General features: G+C 45.2%; 2 protein-coding genes across 2 annotated transcripts; one reads left to right on the plus strand and one right to left on the minus strand.

The window, feature by feature from the left end:
* Positions 1-670: 670 nt before the first annotated feature.
* dnajc15 (DnaJ (Hsp40) homolog, subfamily C, member 15) lies at positions 671-2,878 on the minus strand. The gene is made up of 6 exons (XM_086123977.1): positions 2,734-2,878; positions 2,409-2,460; positions 2,212-2,285; positions 2,060-2,136; positions 1,922-1,992; positions 671-1,849 (listed from the first exon to the last, which is right to left on the minus strand). The coding sequence occupies exons 1-6, from the start codon at positions 2,845-2,847 to the stop codon at positions 1,779-1,781; spliced, it is 459 nt and encodes a 152-aa protein (XP_085980103.1). The 5' UTR covers positions 2,848-2,878; the 3' UTR covers positions 671-1,778.
* A 4,007-nt stretch (positions 2,879-6,885) lies between these two features.
* plekhm3 (pleckstrin homology domain containing M3) lies at positions 6,886-18,571 on the plus strand. The gene is made up of 7 exons (XM_086123975.1): positions 6,886-7,513; positions 9,800-10,729; positions 13,018-13,163; positions 13,390-13,583; positions 14,383-14,446; positions 16,903-17,060; positions 17,172-18,571. Exons 1-7 carry the CDS (start codon positions 6,886-6,888, stop codon positions 17,326-17,328), a joined length of 2,277 nt encoding a protein of 758 aa, XP_085980101.1. The 3' UTR covers positions 17,329-18,571.
* The last annotated feature ends 747 nt before the right edge of the window (positions 18,572-19,318 follow it).

Raw genomic sequence — 19,318 nt, forward strand, 5'->3', positions numbered from 1 at the left:
TAACATTGAAAGCCACTCGACTAAGTGGAAATAATATGACGTAAAGAATACAGAGAAAATTTTTGATTACATATTTATGAAAATAAAATAAGTTAAATTTATCGACTAAGTGGAAATAATATGACGTAAAGAATACAGAGAAAAATGTTGATTACATATTTATGAAAATAAAATAAATTAAATTTATGTTATTCTCAGAAAAGTACATTTATTAAATTTACTTTTCTGAGAATGTTTAGGCCAGCAGAGAAGGCCTTGCTGGCCCTGACAGAACGCCACTTCCCTTCACCCTACGTGGGACTTCTTGCTGGCTTTTGGTTTTGTAACTCTACTTGAGTTTTGTGTGTGGGGATAGAGCAGCGGTGACCATTTAGAGATTTGAAAACAAGGAGCGGAATCTGAAAATGAACTGTAGAGTGCACAGGGCAGCCAGTGGAGGGAGACCAGAACAGGAGGCATGTGCTCCCTCTTACGGGCTCCAGTTTAGAGACGAGCACCAGCATTCTGGAGCGACTACAGACATTTCAACCATGTTTTAGTTACAGATTCCCTTGGTTATGACTCTGAATTTTGTGAAACCATATCAATGTTTAACCCCCTCCACTTATTACATATGCAGCCAACAACAAATTGGTGCATAACTGGTTTTGAAATCAGAAGTCACAAATAATCGATTGTCCAAACATTGTAATTATGGATGACGTATGACAATTTGAAATTTGGGTTCAGGCTTTCACAAGCATCGTGCAAGTGGACATGCTTGAATTGTTTTCGCGGGCCACTTGAAAGGATGTGGCGGGCCAGATCTGAAGATGTGATCTTCAGTTGGACGCTATGACGACCACTGATATCAGACCTTCTTTAGATGGTGAAGCAGTGAAGGAACATCGTCGTGTGTCGCTACCATCTCTCTTCTGTAGTCAGAGCAATTTTTCCCAGCTTCAAGCAGGACGTTCTCAGATGGAAGTGACCGCTGAGCTTAGCGTCAGGCGTGTCATCGGCAGGTTGCAAGAGCGATCGGGAGACTGGAAGAGTCACAGAAAGATGCCAGATCCCAGGCTGACGCCCGCTACATTCTGAACAATGCCCTGAGAAACCAGATGATGACTGCCACTCAAAAGGGAGGTGAGAGGCACTCAAGTGTCACGACTTTTGTTTCAATGAATTGTTTGAGATGAGGAAAGCAAATTAAAATTAGGGAAATCAGTAGCGTGAACATGTTACATTTTCCATAAATTCCACCTGAAAGCCAAACATGTCAAACTTGTTTGCGAGTAGTGTATCCAAGTAGCTCCTCACTGTGGCCCCTTTTCAGTCAGAATTGTTGTCCTGTCACTGCTGTCTTGACACTGTATCGCCCCCTGTTGGCTGTTAATGTAATCACATTAACTCAAAATAAGAGAAAAAAAATGACCATGTGTATAGAATGATTAAGTGTGTCCAAAATGAAATTTCACAAACAAACTACTTTTAACTGTAATTATATATATTTTCCCCCCTTTAAAATGGGCCAATTGTATCTGGGGGCTGGCTAATTGTCAAGACAGTTCTGTAACAAAAAGACAACCGCAACACAGCCAAGCATATTAAATTTCATAACTTAAAAACAACTAACCTGTCACAACTTTTATATATTTTTTCATGTGTCAATTTGACCCAAAACATAAGAGGACAGTTATTAAATATTAGTTCATGGACGTGATCAAAGAAGGGTCAGCAGGATGTCCCTATTTTGTGGCCTAGACTGTGCAAGAGATGATGGGAAACGACGACGGTGGTCACCGCCGCATGTCCTTGTCCAGAAGGTCTTTGGCCTCGTTGATTTTGGCGGCAAGATACGGTGAACCCCCTGTGGAAAAACACATCAAACTAAGCTTGCTGACGCGAATCCAACGAGGACATTAGACGAAGGGAGGCTGACCTTTATCGGGATGGTTGAGGACCATGATCCTCCTGTGTGCCTCGCGTACCTTGGCCTTTGTACTGACTGGACTGCAGTCACAATTGAAAATGGATCAAATAAGTTCACCGCCATTGAAATCCATTTGTGGTGGTTTACCTGATGCCGAGGACGAGGCTGGCCTCCCGCTTGGACATCTTCTGCTCGAAGCCTCCTTTGTAGTACGACGAGAATGCCTGAGGAGGATGCGGGCAGATGAGCAGAGCCAGCTGCGTGTAATTTAATAAGCGGCGAGTTGAAAGTGAACTCACAGATGTCGGCATCTTGCGCACCGTTTCCGAGAACATCTGGCTAAGGGGCTTCCACAGCTGGAAGGCGTAGCGACCTGGCACATCAAAAACATTGGAGGAAAATCAGATGAAAGCAGAAAGTGGATTTTATCAACTCAATTCTAAAATTATTGCAAATTATGACCCATGAGCGTGTATTTAAGCATTTAAGTTTTTACCTGCAAAACCTGCAGCAGCCACCCCAAGGCCGACTGCAATCAGCGTACCGCCCTGTGGACAATACACATTGTTTTCACTCTTGTACTTTATTACATCCATCCATCCATCCATTTTCCGAACCGCTTGATCCTCACTAGGGTCGCGGGGGGTGCTGGAATTATAATATTTAATTTTAGATGGAATATCTTCTCTTTTCGAACGTAAATCATAATGCATAGGTGTGATGTAACGTATGTAGCTTTAGCGAACAGCTAACCAAAGACGTCTTTTTCGACCCCGAAACACTCAGCAAAACCTTCATTAAAGTATCCAACGGACGCTCACCAGCCGCCGGTCGATCTCCGCGTCGCTCCTGGAGTTCGCTTTCGGGCTGTACTCCGCGTAGCGCATCATTTCTCCGCCGTCCAACGGTGACAATCCGCCAGTGGAGGTCGCCATGTTTGTCCAGGCAGTCTGCGAGTGCGCAGGCTCGCTGACGAACATGACGTCGCGCCCCATCAATAATATTTTTTTTCCCCAAATGTAACGAGGAACTGAATGCTCCTTTCAGTCGCTATTTTGTGAAAATGGCGGAAATAGACAATTTATTTTCATAGATACTTTTAAAACGTGACATTTAAGCAATACGGCAAAAATAAGTGTCTTCTAACAATTATCGTATTTATTTTCTTTTGTTGTGTAGTCCATGTTCAAAATAAATGTAACTGATAATTAACTCACTAACTGAATTTACAGTATATTAGTCACGCGAAGCTCAGGATACGTCATGTGGTTTTAGTACATATTTTGTCCACTAGATGAAGACATTGAATAGCAAACGCCACGTGATGACGTCACATACTTCGCTCGAAACGATTTTTTTATTGACGTTTTTTATTCTTCATTAAAAAAATACGAATGTGTCAGGCCTATGCAACACTTGTTAATAATACATGCTGTTGATGTCATTCTGCAATTTATAGATTTTGACACCAAACCCAATTCCGCCATAAGAAACTGCGAGTGTGTGTGCATGAAATGTCCAAGTGTCTACATCTGTCTGTCTATCTGTGTTTGTGTGCTTATTATTCTGTTTGGAAGTGTCTTTTTGTGCGTGCACTTGTGTGGATCTGTGATGGAGGAAATTTTAGAAACAGTTTGTTTTCAATATGATTTATTATGTTTAATTCTGCATTTATATTACTCATCGAAACGTGCTCAACTCTACATGGCTCAAAGGAGCCGTCAGTTGACGATCAGATAAGAGGAAACCAACAGAGGCGACCCTTCTGCATTTCTCAAGATATGCTGAATTGACGTATCAAAAGTGCTTTCACGTATTAAAAGTGATTATCGGGCTTATGCACTTGTTGAGGATGTGATGAAAATGTCAATATTTTTGACACTTTGGAGTGAAAGCTAGGGTCGGGCCAGTTTTCTGAGACCCCAAACTTCCCCTTAGTGGTCTCACCTTCATGTAACCTAGGGACCTCAAGAGCAGTTAAAAAGAGAGGCTTAGGGAGGGGCTGCTTTAGGACTGCTGAGAGAAATGTGCGCAGCCTCTTCCTACTCTCCTCGCAAACAAAAACAACGAAGAGATGTCTCCTCTCTTCCTTTCTATAAAAGCATATTTGTCAATTTATATTATAAACCTGACAATCTGTGTGCCTATGTTTTCATTTATGTCTTTTTGTGTGTGTTTAAATCTGTGTGCCTTGTGTCTGAGTTTGTCTTTCTGTTCGTGTGTGTACCCCTTTGTATTCGTGTGTGTGTGTTTCTCAGATTGTGTGTAAAAATGTGTTTGTGTGCATTTTTGTCCCTCGGACGTCCCCGGACAGAATGATGATCTGGTGTATTTGCAATGACAGCCGGATGTAATTTCGTAACAGCAGCCGCGTAGCTTTTTCTGTCTTTCTATTGTACTTCTGGTAATTGGATTTGAGATGGCTGCGAGTATCAAGTCTGAACGATAAACCCCCAACACAAACACACACAAAGATACACATAACACATTTGTCCTCACGTCGAGCTAAGTGGTGTACCGAGGCAAGTTTTTGACCACAAAATGAGTCAAAGACATCAAATTTGTTTTCGCTTCTTCTGCTCCACACCGCGATGGATTGAAGGGAATAATGCATGCACATATTGCTGTGGATGGTCGCCCTCTTGGGCTCACCTTCTGCATGCCGCTGGGTGTACCTCACTAAAATTTAATTCAACTAGCACACAATAATCTACTGTTGGGCTATGTTTTTGTTGTTTTGTGGTTCACTTCTTTTTACACTTGTCCATAATATGTCCATTAATATCCTGTATGAATGCAGTACAAAAAGCGGCATTATTGGCATCGCCAAAACAAACCTGGTGTTTTGGGGAGGGGCTGATGGGTTCGAGGGTTCATCGGATGTCCACGCGCCGCGTTTCCACGGTGACGGAGCCCATGCACTGCTCCGCCACTCGAGTGGCGGGCGGCCATTGTGCGGCGTGCGCTCGCTTGCTCGCTCGGGGGGTCAGGGGGCCGAGAGAAGGTCACAGCCTGCGACAGATGAAAGCGTCTTTCAATGCCATCATCATTTAGTCATCAGCCGGACAAATAAAGATGGAGGATAATGAAGAGAACGCCGAGGCTCATTCACAAGAGGAAAAGCACTCAAAGCCTCAAAGCTTCTCTAGAAAAGGAAGAAGAAAAAAAGCAATACACACACACACACACGGTTTTCTGAGGAGCAAACAGTACTTTAGGAAAGCTGACCTGAGCATGCTATTCACATAACTGTTATGAATTATTATGCTCATAAAGGCACATTTTATTTTTTTTTTAAAGGGGATATTTTTACTAATATATTCTATGTGGACAGACTCGTCTAAACACAGTAATTTGATTAATACTACGTTTGTCGAACATGAATCAAACAGCAAGAAACCATTGCCCTTTGGCACTGTGATGCCATTTTTAGTAGACAGCAAGTGGCAAAATGGCTGCTGCATACAAATATTTTTTTCTAAGACATTTTTTTGGGAGACGAAGTCCAAATATTATGAGGCAACAGCCAATTTTTTTCAAGAAAAAAGTACTCTTTCTCTGTCATCAATATATTCCCAGAAAAAAGATATTTTTTTGGGGGCGTAAATAGTACGAATATTTTTGGGATAAATTGTAAACTTGTGAATAAAAGTCATGCTTGTCTGAGATTAAACAAAAAAATAATCATACATATATTGACAAACAAGAACATTCTGATGATCGAGCTTCCAGGCGGAACGTTTTTATTTTAATGTTGAGTCGTTTGTTTCCATCCGGACGTCTTTATCAAAAGGGAAACTGTCAAATGACAAAATGGTAAACACTAAGGTGAGTCTCCATTCATTTCTTTTTTCCTATCAACGATGATGATGCAAAAACAACACGATAACCGTTTATATTCTCTCCTGTTAAACGTGAACGATGTTAAGCAGTGGACACTTTTAGCTCGCATTGTTCGATGATGGGGACAGGCTAAGTCGTTAGCTGCCAGCTAACTCGCCCGGCTCGCGTCAAAGCCGAGAACAAGACTGAACCCAAAACATTTCAGAGTGAGCAAGGCGGACAAAAGTGTAACTTTTCCCTTTTCTATGCGTGTGTGGATGTTAAGCGGATCTTTTTGACAGCTCGCTTCCCTGAGCCGAGCATCCCGTGGAGCTTGTCAGTGACGTCACCGTAGTCATGTTGACTGAGGAAGAGATGCTGACTTTGGTAGAAGACAAACACGCAAGCGCACAACCAGCCGTTGCCTCCCACCATTGTTGACCTCATCCCTTCTCAGATAGAAATTAGATGCATTATTTTATTTATTTTTATTCAACATCATAGCCTTAAAAGATTTCATTTCTTTCATTTCTTCATGATAATGTCATATTTGAGAGAAAATGTAATGTTTCAAGATTGAAGTTTTTTCCCCGTTTTTTCCCCAATAAATATATTTCACATGAAGTCTTGTTTGCCAATAATTTTAGACAATTTTGTAGAGGGAAAAAGTCAAAGTTAGCTCCTTTACAGAAAAAAAGTAATTTTTTTCAAAAAGGAAATTTTATTAATGCTTTTTTTAAGGGAAAAGGTTGCATTATTCCAAGAAAAAAAGGTAGATGTATTTGCATGGATACAGGCCCTCACCATCTCACACCTTTGCAAATCATTGATATAACAGATTTTTTTTTTTTTTACAAAAAAAAAAAAATTCTATGTGCGTGTGGTTTGACCTGGGATGCGCTAATGGCTTTTTAAATAATTCATACGGGCAGACAAAGAGCCTGAGCTGAGCTGGAAAATCAATCAGAGCGCAGATTAGAGGGAAGAAGAGCGCACAAGTGAAGGGATGGAGGGCAGACATATAGAAAGCGGATCCAAGTTGTGCGACAGCCTCCGTGCTGAATTAACTCACGTGCACACGGCGATGAATAACTGCGCGGCTGTGTTTCCACTCGTACTTCTTCTTTTCTGTTTCAGACCATCTCCATTTGATGCCGCAAGATCCTCTAGCATCCACCCAAAGGCTTCAGGCAGGACTTAATCTCGGACGGCAGGATGAAGGCTCTATAAGGATCCCGGTCCAGACGTCGAGATGTTTGGACCTAACTAGCATAAGCTGTGAACGCAAGATGGAGGGCCTGATGCAGCTAGATGTGGTGGGTGACATCAGCCCAGCTCTTGAGGCCACTGAGGACTTCGCCGCCCCGGGTGGTCTCACTCCTCCCAAGCACCAGACCTCTGGGCAGCCCAAGAAGCTCCAGGAGACGTCAAGTGCCGCGCTGGCCAAACTGAGCTCCAGCGGCGTTTGGAGCCTCCTGGCCGGCCAGCAGCCTGAGGTGGGCCCGCTCGGGTTGGCCTGGGCCGACGGCCTGAGCGTGGTGGGCTTGCGGCCCGGCAAGAGGAGCCGGGCGCGATCCACCAATGACCTGGTGACGCACGGCAAGGAGGGGGGCGCCCCAGCTGCCAACAATACTGCCACCGTTTCCTCGAACGCCGCCTTCAAGAAGGGACACAACAGGTCCAGATCTGACATCAACTACCGAACGGCCGATTACACCGACAACGGACTCCCCTCTGTGGAAACCCTGAAGAACACAATCTTAAACCATCAGATGGAAGGTCTGTGCGCACATATAACCGCCACCAGCATGCACAACAGAAATCTGCACACCCTTAGCTTAATGCTAGCAATGTGAAATACAGTCGACGCAGGCTAGGGAAACTACCATTGAAATCGCTGTGCTTGCAAACATTTCAACTTAGATTTGGATAGAAACGGTTTAACAACACATGTAGACAGACAATGGCGACAGGCATACCTACTGTATACAATATGCATTTCAATAAAAATATTTTATACAATGTAATTATATTTAATCAATATTGAGAGCTGTTCCTAATATTTTGTCCTTCTCGCATATCTAAATGAAGCAGCCAAAATATTAGTTGTAACATTTGTATTGCTTCAGTACTGCATTTATATTTTTGCACTGGCCCGTATGTTTACACCAGTTGAATTGATCTGTGTGAAAATCAGCAGAAAGACTCAATTTGCTTTTTTTGGAGGAATTTCACAATGAAAAAGGGGTCCCAAAGGTCCGATCCCTGGGATCGTACTTTTCTAAATGAGACACCCAAAATATTAGGTACAACTTTTTATCGCTTCATATATTGATATTTTAGTCATGCTGCCGTCTACTTTAGAGTGTCGGATGTCTTTCTGTCCTCAGACGAGGCTGTAATGATAGAAAATGATGATAACCTCAAATGACACACACACGCAGACACACTCTTGAGAGGTCCGAGGGTGTGCGCGATAATAGCTGGTAATCCCGTCGGCAAATGGACTCAAATGAGGCGAGCGCGCAGGAAGCTAATTAAAGCGCCTCCCGACACAGGCGGGATTACGCCGTATTAGCATAAGCGTGAAAAGCTAGCGGGCCGTTTAGGTTGAAAAGAAGAGAAAGTGCAACGGTGGGGAGGCGGAGTTAATGGGACAGGCGGAGCCGCAACGGACGGGACAAAGCGCTGTGTTTGCTTTCCTCGTTAGCAACAGCTGGTTAGCATCAACACAATAAGCTCGCGTTCACATTGTGTCCTCGCTCATGCCTTTCGCGCAGGGTCACTGAAGAGCCTCTATTTTACCATCGAACCCAGCGATTTTTCTTTCATTCCATAAAAGGAAAATTCAGTACAAGAATATTAGGTCAACCTTCCTGATAGCATTCCGAGCTCATTCATCACTCAAGCGCTGTCCCATCTAATGAATGGCGGCAGTTTTCCCTCTCAAAGCGCTCGGGCGTGACGGTGGCCAATCAGCTTGTCTGTGCCGCTGCTCATTTGCATATTCATCGAGGTTCTGTTAAAACGCTGACAAAATGCGTTTTGATAAGATCGATGTGGTCATTTTTCCTGCCTCTGATCGTTCCCCCCCCTACCGGGAAAACAAAGTCTGACATCCGTCAATTGGAGCGCGGACGGGAGAAAATGGAATTAGCGGCAGCAGCGGCGGCCATTGTTGTTGTTTTTAATAAATGGAGACACCTTGACGCGCCTTGATTCATTGACATGCCAACACAAAGACGCGAGCTTGTTTAAATTGCAATCAGCGTGAACATGGCGCTAATTGGCGGCATTTTTCTTTGACGGTTTCACCATTTGGAAAGCGTTGCAAAGGCCCGTTCATGAAAAATGAGCCTCTGTCAACAGTTTCACAGATTAACGTGAAAGTGGTTGGACACATCTAACACGATAGGTTTCACAAAAAGTCTCAAAGACCCATCCCTGAAACTGAACAGGAAATTGGCCATTTTGCTTGGACGTTTTCAAAAATTCGCCATGAAAACGAGGTTGCCGATGTCCCCTTAATGGCAAAAAAACCTCCAAAAATAACATCCCCAAACACCAAATTTATGGATAAAATTGAAATTTGGCTGACTATTCTATTCGGAAGTTGGCCATTTGACTTTGGAGCTCTTCAAGACCCCAGGACGCCTGTTGCTGAAAAATACATCCCCAGCACCAATTTTACAAACCCACACGACATTTGTTTGACCGCTGAACACAAAAATCAGCGTCAGTGCCATTTTTCGTCAGACCGATACCAGTGCGAGTTCTCACCGATACTGATACCAAGTACCGATAGCCCAAGTGCTTCGAATACATACAATCTCAATTAACACAATCACAGATACTTGTGAACAAAGCCCTTTCTGTCTTTCTGACGCACATGATGATCCACCGATGTGTCGAAGGGCTGCAATGTCGCCCCAACCAAAGGCAAGGAAGACTTCACCGATACCTTGAAATGAGGCCGTATCGGCCCAACACCGATAGCCGAAACCCCAGTTTTGAGGGTCCGGTATGAAATAATATCAACTATTTTGTTCCATTCTTCCTTTGCAGCTGAAAAGGGGAGCAGCAGTAGCAGTATCGTGCTGAAGCAGGCCGAGATGGAGTACCGGGAGGGGACGGGGGGGCGCTGGAGTGAGTGCCACGTGGAGCTGACGCCCTGCGAGCTGCGCCTTTACACGTTGGACAGCAGCGCCAACCGCCAGCTGGGCAACGCCTACTCGCTGTCTCACTGCCAGGGCGTGGTGGCGCCGGCGCCCTGCCAGCCCGCCGACCCGCGCACCCTGCAGGCCGTCTTCTTCAATAGCACGCGGGTGCAACTGCGGGCCGCCACCCAGTGGGAGGCGACCGAGTGGCGGCGCCTCGTGTGGGAGAAGGTCCAGGTGGTGAGGCCCGCCCGGCAGCGCAAGGCGGTGACGGCGGAGAAGGCGGTCACCTTCCCCGACGGCACCCCGCCACTAAGCCGCCCCACCACCCTGCCCCTGTTTAGCCAGCGTTGCCAGGACGTTCTCAAAGCGGGCCTGCTGCAACAACTACTCGACCAGAACAACTGGTGCGCATTCACCTTTGTCTTGAGCAGAACCACCCTGCAGGCGTTCCCCACCGAGGGGCGCGGCCCCGTGTCACGCCCCCTCCGCCAGTACCCCCTGGCCTCCTGCTCGGGTGTGCAGCCGGACCCCGAGGTCCCGGAGCAGGGGGAGCGCTTCCAAGCCGTGTTCGCCGCCGACACGCTCCGACTCCGGGCCGACACGGCCGACAAGGCCCTGGAATGGACGGAGGCCCTGAGGGGAGCGGTGGGCGCCCGGCAGCCAGCCCGGGAGGAGTGCGGTTCCCTGGTGCCGCAGGGGGTGCCGCTGAGGTCCAAAGAGAGGAGGCAGAGGGAGCAGAGGGCCAAGAGGCAGTCGGTCACCACCAGCTTTCTCGGTCTCCTCACCTATGTCGCCCAGGAGAAAGGCCTCACCGCTCAGGGCTTCGCGTGTGCAGGTCTGAAAACCAGAGTCCTCTTCATCACCAGCTTTTTCTTTTCCATCCTCGTGATTGTTCTCCTCCTCATCCTTCTCCTTGTTTGTTGTACTTTTGTATCCTCCTCCTCCATCATCTCCTTTTTGGTCTTGTCTGCTCTGGTATGTCTTTCTCTTGCTTCCCCTCCTTTTCTTTTCGGTACTTCACGTCACAACTGCTGGCAGGCATAATCAATTTATGAATTGTGCGACTTGATTTATAGATTTAATTTTGCTTCCAAATTTGAGTGCAATACACAGCTGAGGCCAGCAGAGGCACCAGTGATTCTCACTCATCCGGTTTGTGTTGTACTCTTTCAACCCTTTTCATGTGTGTTCTTTGCATATGCTACATTAATTACTAACATACATTTGCGTACTACGTAACATCTAAATGCACAGTGTGGTCTAGAATCACACATGAGAATTGTGCTTGAAGAGCAGCACACAAACGTACAAACATGATCACGTGTCGATAATCGTAACGACGCTGTTATCCATCGTGTTCGTTTGCTACCAATTTGCCGACGAGCGCGCCGCACTCGCTACATCCTCAAAAAAATGTATGCGCCGTGGCAAGTAACACCACTGCTTTGCTTTTCATTCTACAAGACATACACACACATTATTTTTATGGTGGTCACCCGTGCATGCTGGAGTGGATTGTCACCGTGAAAGAAACCACATCAAAGCTTGTAAAACAAACACACACACACACACACACACACACACACACACACACACACACACACACACACACACACACACACACACACACACACACACACACACACACACACACACACACACACACACACACAGGTCTTCTGCAGTGGTCCTCTCAAAAGGTGTGCAGGTCTGGACCCGCGGCGGGCAGATAAAAGCCCGGTATCGGCCCTCATACCGTCTCCCACCGCCATGCGCTCACCCCACTCCAGGTCAAAGTGAACCCCCCCCTCCTCTTTTTTCCCTCCTACCACCACGTGCCCCCCCCCCCCCCCGCCACACGCCCCCGCAGCGAGCTGAGGTACAATCGGTGGACCTTTTGAGCTGCGTTTGAATTCCCCATTCATCTTTTGCCGTCCCCACAATAAAAGATCAGAGAGGAGCGGCGGAAACTGCGAGAAGCTTGAGCAACAATGAGCACACAAGTAACGCTCACAAAATGGTGGCATTTATAGGTCGAGCGGCGTATTGTTCACTAAATGGTTGACATTGTATGGGCCTTATAGTTAAAATGTGTATAGTACCCAAAATGGTGGACAGCGTAGGGGTCGACCTGCAAACGTTCCTACTTCTAAAGTAGTGTCAGAGGCGGGAGAGTGGTTGCGTGAAAGGCGATCACGGAAAGCTAGTAGCAATGCACCCATTTTGTAAAACAGTGTGCAAGGCGGTACACTTGTTGGACGACGACAATTACTTTCAACGCAACCGGGTGGAGGCAACACACACCACCGTCCAGACTTTCTAGTATCGCGTCTTTTTTTCGCCTTTTCTACTACCTCCGAATTCTCACTGGGTTGACTTAACACCCGCGTTTTGTTCAGGTATGTTTCTATGCGGAGCGTGCTCATGTTCAGGCTCGTGCACGTTGTCGCCATCACTTCCTGATGGTTATCTCGAATCTTTTCTTCTTTGCGTCTTATTCACGCCGGTTCTGATGTTTGATTGATAAGACGCACCTGTGTGTGTGTGTGCACGGACATGCGTGTTGGTGTCTGGATGAAAATGGGACAAAGCTATCAAAACAAACACATCTATTTATTCCTCAACTCTTTTGTTGTGACTACAGCTTTTGGCGTAACGGCACGAGACAGCACTTACGCAGATGGAGGTTGGGAGCTTGTCAGTATTAGCATATTCCAAAGTCATTTTCACTTAGCAACGTCACATTTTTGTGGGCACACATATTATGAGTTGACCTCCAAAAAAAGTCTCAAGTAATCAGGCCCAAATAGGTCTGCCATTTTATTTGGAATCATTCATTTTGGGGTATTGTTGCCAGTTTTACTTAGCAACATGACATTTGATAGTTTAATCTTTCATGGGTTGACCCACAAAAAAAAGTCTCAGGAAGCCATGTCTGAAAAGACACAGGAAGTCATGACGGGGTCATTTTTGCCCTATCCAAGATGAACTTGCCTCAGGATTTTGTCCAATGTCTTTGGACAAAATTTTCCAGAGAGACATTAAATTAGGCAACGTTAGGATTTTGGTCAGTACGTGTAGACTGAACATCCTGGCATTCTGACTTCTGCCCATTGTCTGCAGGCTGCCAGCGTCCAGTGGGCGCTTCCAAGGGCAAAGCCAAAGTGTGCCACTACAGCGGTTGGTACTACTGCCAAAATTGCCATCAGGACAACACCTTCCTCATCCCCGCCCGCCTGTTGCACAACTGGGACACCAGCAAGCACAAGGTGATGCGCCACAAAACACGTCAACTAAAACCTGGCTGTACGAACCGCTCTCTCAGCCTTGCCAGTAATTCATATTACATAACTGCCACGTTGCACAATAGAATTCTATGCGCCATAATTAATGGGACGTCACCTCTCACCAGTCACGTAACATCGCAATAAAACTCAACGAACCGACGTCGGTTCAATTGTGCTCGTGTGAGTTCTGATCACGATCTGCTTGCAGGTGTCCAAGCAAGCCAAGGAGTTTTTGGAGTTTGTGTACGAGGAACCCCTGCTGGATGTGCAGCAGCTGAACGGGGGTCTCTACGAGCACTGCGAGCCGCTCAGCGCCGTGCTGCGCCTCCGCCAGCAGCTGCAGTCGCTGCGCGCCTACCTGTTCAGCTGCCGCGCCACCATCGCAGAGGATCTGCGCCGAAGGTACAGTCACGCCGTGTGTATCGCGGGAGAAGGGGGGTGGAGTTCCAGGCCCACCCGCAATATGAGTAGGCTGGAGGACCACCTGACACACACACACACAGGTCTGTGTTTACATGTGTGAGTCCATGGTTTGGCACATTTCCAAACACAGCACAAATTAATGACGGTCATGGTGCTAAAACATTTGCAGACGCATCAGTCTTGTGCCCCCCCCGAGTCGCATAAAACACACTACAGGTCATCGTAAGTCCATGTTAGTTTTCACTGATAACTATGAAGTTGCAATGTTTGAAAAAGAAAAAAAAATACTTTTTTGTGTTTGTTTCGTGTCTGGTTATTTTTATTGCAGGATTTCAATGTGTTTATTTTACTTGATTTAAATCAAATTAGATGCATGTTTTCTTTTGGTTTTTTTTCCATGATATACAGTTTATAGAGCTACGTGATTATATATGTTTACTTTTTCCTGTACCAAAAAATAAATAAATAAAAACCCCACCAAAAAAAACACACCACTTTTTACGAAACAGACGGGCTATTTCTCTTTGTAAAGTGGAGTGGTGACGTTCCACAAGGGGCAGCAGGGGCCATGCCCCACCAGATGCAGTCCCATGCATTGTTTTTCCTTCTTTTCCAACGTTCATTTGAGTAAATTCCAAACAAACTACTTCCTTGCCAATGTGTTTGCAAATGTCCGTACACACTCACACACACACGCACGTGACAGCCACATTTAAACATTGTCACAACGATGGATGACTCACCACCACTTGTTATTTTTCTTCCCTTTTCTCCAAAGGATTTTCCCTCGAGAGTATTTGCTGCAGCACATTCACCTCTACTCCATCGCTGACCTGCAGCAGGTACACACACACAAATGTTGTATTTGCTATTCACTGTACATTTGGCCCAAAATATTGTATCGTACACAATATCACGAAATCATTTATGACGTCGTTCTGAATAGAAAGACTTCTTTTTTTTTACATTAAAAACTCTATTCAATCACCAAAAAAATCATTGGGTTATAAAATTGCATTTGTGTGAGAATAGTAATGTCCCAATACTTTTGCTCATGCATATATTTATAAAAGCTTTCTTTGTGAGGTTATTAGTGGACACAGTTGAGCACGCTAACTTTTAAGGCTTGTGTGCGTGTGTTGTACAAATGAGGCCAACATGGCGGCAGTGGAGTGGAGGTAAATTGGGGAGGGGGTGAGTGAGGGTTGGAGAGATGGGGCAGGTGGGGGGGAATTAGGAAAAGGGTCCACAAATGAGTGAAAAGTTCTTTTGTCGGTGATTATGTTGCACCCTGCCCCGCTCTTCTTTCTTGACGGGGGGCTCCCTCTCTCGCTCGCCCGCTCTCACTGTGAAAGAGCCCCCTCACTCCCCACCCCACTCACCCCTCCGGACCCCCTCTCACCTACTCCACTCCCACACTGTGTCGCTGCGCTCGGCTAATTGCTCACATTGAGAAGCAACAGGCGGGAAAACAAAGCGTGACATGGCTGCATTCAGCCTCTCACACACACACACACACACACACACATACACACACACACCTGTGTTAGCACGTTAGCACAGGATTCACCCATCAATGCCACTCTGGAGGAAGCCATTTTAAAATTGTCCTCACTGGTGGTTAACGAGCATGTCTTTTTTTTTTTTTTTTTTTTTTTTAATCGAAGGAAGGAGAGCTTATTCATGATATTATTTCTATTTGAAAGAGTTCAAAATCATATGTTATGCTGTGATTTTTTTTGTTTTATGAACATAAAAAAAGTCAGTGCAAACATATCGTTAAGCATTTTTTTTCAAAGTCTAAAAAAATTTGAAATGTTAAATGCTACCATATCTTTACGTATTTTATTTTGACATTTTGCAACAATATATTTGAAATGTTAAACATTATTTTTTAATGATTTCAAATTATGATTGGCAATATACTATATATTTTTCATATTTTAATATTCTTGAACATTTGTGTGTGTGTGTGTGTGTGTGTGTGTGTGAATGCCTGGTCGCGCACAAGTGTGTGTGTGTGTGTGTTTCAGTCAGCCAGTCAGGCAGCTGTTTAACGTCCGTTTTAGCCGATTAGAAGGCAGCACAAAGACTCTGCGTGCAGTAAAGGGGACAAGTTCGAATTGCTGTGCGTAGGCGGGGGCGGAGTACACAAAGTGAGAAGTATTCTTGAGTGTTTACAAGCTACACTACCAAAGTACCAAGGTTGTATTTTATGACAGTTGTGACAGTGTAGTCGACAGTGAAAAGAGATCTCTGAATGCATCAGAATTAAACGTTTGGTGATGTCTGCTTTTAAACACACTCACAGATGACATAGACAATTTTCATTTGAATTTTAAAAGAGTCACAAGGATTTGTAAAGTAGTATTTTGCGTGTGCATGTGGAGGCGGGGACACTCGAGTTACGGGTTTCTGTTTCATTGAGGAGATTCAAAGTAGGGCGCCAAGAACGGGATGGAGTTTCAAACTGTGGTCGGAGATTCAAATGAGGGTGAGGGTTTTAGAGTAGTATGAGGGTTTTAGATTGGGGTTTCGAAGAAGGTTTTCTGCCAGCGTCAGAGCAGGCTCGGTTTCAAGTCCACGTTTGGGTTTGAAACTGCGGCAAGGTTTTGAAACCAAGTTTCAGGAGTGCATTTCAAGCCCAGTTGAGGGTTTCAAGAAAGGGTCAGGTTTGAAATGTGGATTCCAAGCATTAGGTAGGGTTTAAAACTTGGGTTAGGGTTTGAAACGAGGCTTTTCAGCCCAAGATTATTGCCGTAGTGTGTTATCGTTGGGGCTCGTCCGCCTCACGGCTTTACTTGCGCTCCATTTAGAGGCGGGCTGTTCATTAGGGAGCCTGTCAGCATCCATCAGGACGGCCATTCGTCAGCGGGACCTGCAAGTGGGGGTGCTGGGGGGGGGGCAGGCGTGCTTAACGGCGTCACCAGCCCAAACATTCATCATCCTCTTCATCAAATTAGGAACGCTTTGCATGCGACAACAGACACGCACAGAAACATATTGAATGCATGTGCGTGTGGTCCACTTGCGTGGAGGAGGTTGCAATTGTCAGGTGCTTTTGTGCGGGCACGCACACACACACACACACACACACACACACACACACACACGTTTGCAAATATTTCCATGAAACGAAACTGCAGCGTTTACGTCAACAAACAGTCGTAATAGATTGGGAACTGTGTTAGGCTTTCAAAGTAGGATTTAAAGTCATGGTTAAAGGTTGTTTTTTTTTTAATAGTCAATAAAAATACCAATGTGTGCTTCTCTTACCCTGCCGCCCCGCCCCCTACAGGTAATCGATGGTCATTTGGCTCCCTTCCTGTCCAAAGTCATCAAGTTTGCCAGCGCCCACGTGCTGGGGTGCACTTTGTGCCGACAGAAAGGTTTCATCTGCGAACTGTGCCACAGCGGACACCTCATCTACCCTTTCCAGGACAGCGCCACCAGGAGGTCGCTCTTTGTATTACAACTCATTCCGACATTCCTCAACGACACCCCGCGCAAATAGAATCCACAATGCCTCCAAATAATTTTGCCGGCGTGTCATATATTCCCGTGCAGGTGCTCAGGCTGCGGGGCAGTCTTCCATGCAGAGTGTCGCCAGAAATGTCAGCCCTGTCCCCGCTGTGTCCGACGCGAGCTCCACCACACCAAACGCCCGTCGTCCTTCTGGTCTCCCGACGGCGACGACCACCACCTGCCCTACCAGGACACCTGAGACGCTCCCACGAAATGGCGCATACAAGATGGTGCATACAAGATGGCGGAAGCGACGTTGCTCTGAGCCGAGCTCAAGTGAAAGACGCTTTGGGGAGCGTCAACGATGCACAAGGATTTCTTTATACGGGTTCACAAAATGGCTGCCGCATCGTCAAAATTATCACCGAGTCATGTTGTGGAAAGAAATATCATGGATGATTGTTAGAAGTAGTTTTAATCGCTAAACAGCGCCCCCTACGTTATGTTTGTATTAACTATCAAGAAGTTTATCACTAGGGTGGTGCTAAGTGGTATTACAACGCATTAACGTTGACCCTACTACTGCAACAGAAAGCCATACATTACAATTTTATGTTTTCTCATAAAACCAACGACAACTAGCATTTGTAAGGTTAGCCTTTTTTTGACATAATGTTAAATCGTTTATCGTAGACAACTATTGCATCAAGATACTACTTATAATGTTAAAAAAAAATGACGAGCTATCTTAACTTTCATAACATAATATCAAAACAACTAGAATGCATAAGCTGTTAGCTTGATCACCTTTTTATTTCGGATGCTACGTTAAATTGCCAAATGAAAATGGCCCAGGGCAAAATGATGAAGAGCTAGCTTACCGTTTGTATGCAACATCAAAATAAAACAACTGACATGTGTAAGCTAGGAGCTACATAGGCTTTTTGTTTATTTCGGTCTCAAAGTGAATGTGTTAAATTTAATAGTTAAAAAAACGCTCATTCATTACATGAAAACAAAACGACTAACAATTTGCGTATGCCAACATTCGTGGAATCTGAATTTATAGCTCTATTAGCCATGAACGTCTCCAAGTTTAATTACAAAAGGTCACGTTTGCGTGACGGCACCATTTTGTTTTTGTGAACATGAACTAATGACGTTGTCGCCAGTCATCGATAATTACATATTTAACATTATGTCAACATTTGAGCCATAAAAACACAAACCCGATTTGCTTTTTATTTGTATTTCAATTCAGGGATTAAATAAATTGTACTTTGGCCAAAAGATTTCTGTTTTTTAAATTATTTTTGGTGTCCTATGAGAGGGAAAAAAGGCTGATGACTACTATTTTTGTTTGCCATTATGTTTGTTTATTTTGCCATCAAATGTGTTCTCTGAAGTATTAAATGAAGCACTTTAGTTTGAATTTGCACTTTTCATGTTTGTTTTTGCTTCTGGCAGTTTTGTAAACCGGCCAATAAAATGTCTGAAGGGAATTTTTTTATTGTAGTCTTGGGAATTTTCTCCTTGTACTTTTCACTTCACGAGTAAAGTGGCGCAGCGTTTTCACAGCGAGTTGAACACGGTTGACGACGTGGGTGACGTCATCATTTGCGTCCTACAGAGTCGATTAAGAGTGGACGTGACAAAAAGCTAGCACGTCACTTAGCATCAGGTCAGCTAGCGTGGCCGCGGGGACTCTCGTCCAACGGCGGCGGAGCGTCGCTGCTTTAATTGTCTCGGCCAATTAGGGCTGACGAGCTGGACCACAAAGCGGCAAATGTAGCCAGTGCAGCGCCGCCTTTGTCCTGCTCCACTGGCCCGCGGACCCTTGCCGCTCATTTAGAGACAGAGAGCAGGAGAAAGACCCCCACATGCCATCGCAAATCAAAACAAAAGACATGTTAAGGAGGGGGAAACGGTCACAAAAGGGGTGGGGGGAGCCGACAGAAACGCAATGTGTGAGGGAGTGTGTGTGTGTGTCTGCGTGGGTTTGCGTGTACATTCATGTATGTGTTTTTATGAGTGTAACATTGTTTGTGTGCAAGTGTGTGTTCATGTATATAGGTGTGTGTTTAGGAGTCTGTGTGTGTGTGCGTGTGCATGCGCTCATGAGTGTGTCTGTGTGCAGGGTTAAAATCGTTTTGCATTTGTCATAATTCGTTTTTGTTCCATTTTGACTTTTGTAGTTTTAATCTCACTTAGGGGGCGGCACGATGGTCGACTGGTTAGCATGTGCTAAC

The sequence above is a fragment of the Hippocampus guttulatus genome, chromosome 11 (assembly GCF_054856545.1).
Source record: "Hippocampus guttulatus isolate MCC_2025c chromosome 11, RoL_Hgut_1.0, whole genome shotgun sequence".
Lineage (NCBI taxonomy): Eukaryota > Metazoa > Chordata > Actinopteri > Syngnathiformes > Syngnathidae > Hippocampus > Hippocampus guttulatus.

Excerpts from the sequence above, each read along its gene's own strand:
- dnajc15 (XM_086123977.1), bottom strand. The coding sequence starts at position 2,847 with ATGGCGACCTCCACTGGCGGATTGTCACCGTTGGACGGCGGAGAAATG. Across the intron at positions 2,286-2,408 it reads GGCTGCTGCAGGTTTTGCAG|GTCGCTACGCCTTCCAGCTG; the intron begins GTAAAAACTTAA and ends TTGATGTGCCAG. Across the intron at positions 1,850-1,921 it reads CCTCAACCATCCCGATAAAG|GGGGTTCACCGTATCTTGCC; the intron begins GTCAGCCTCCCT and ends GTTTTTCCACAG.
- plekhm3 (XM_086123975.1), top strand. The coding sequence starts at position 6,886 with ATGCCGCAAGATCCTCTAGCATCCACCCAAAGGCTTCAGGCAGGACTT. Across the intron at positions 7,514-9,799 it reads CTTAAACCATCAGATGGAAG|CTGAAAAGGGGAGCAGCAGT; the intron begins GTCTGTGCGCAC and ends CTTCCTTTGCAG. Across the intron at positions 14,447-16,902 it reads CCATCGCTGACCTGCAGCAG|GTAATCGATGGTCATTTGGC; the intron begins GTACACACACAC and ends CGCCCCCTACAG.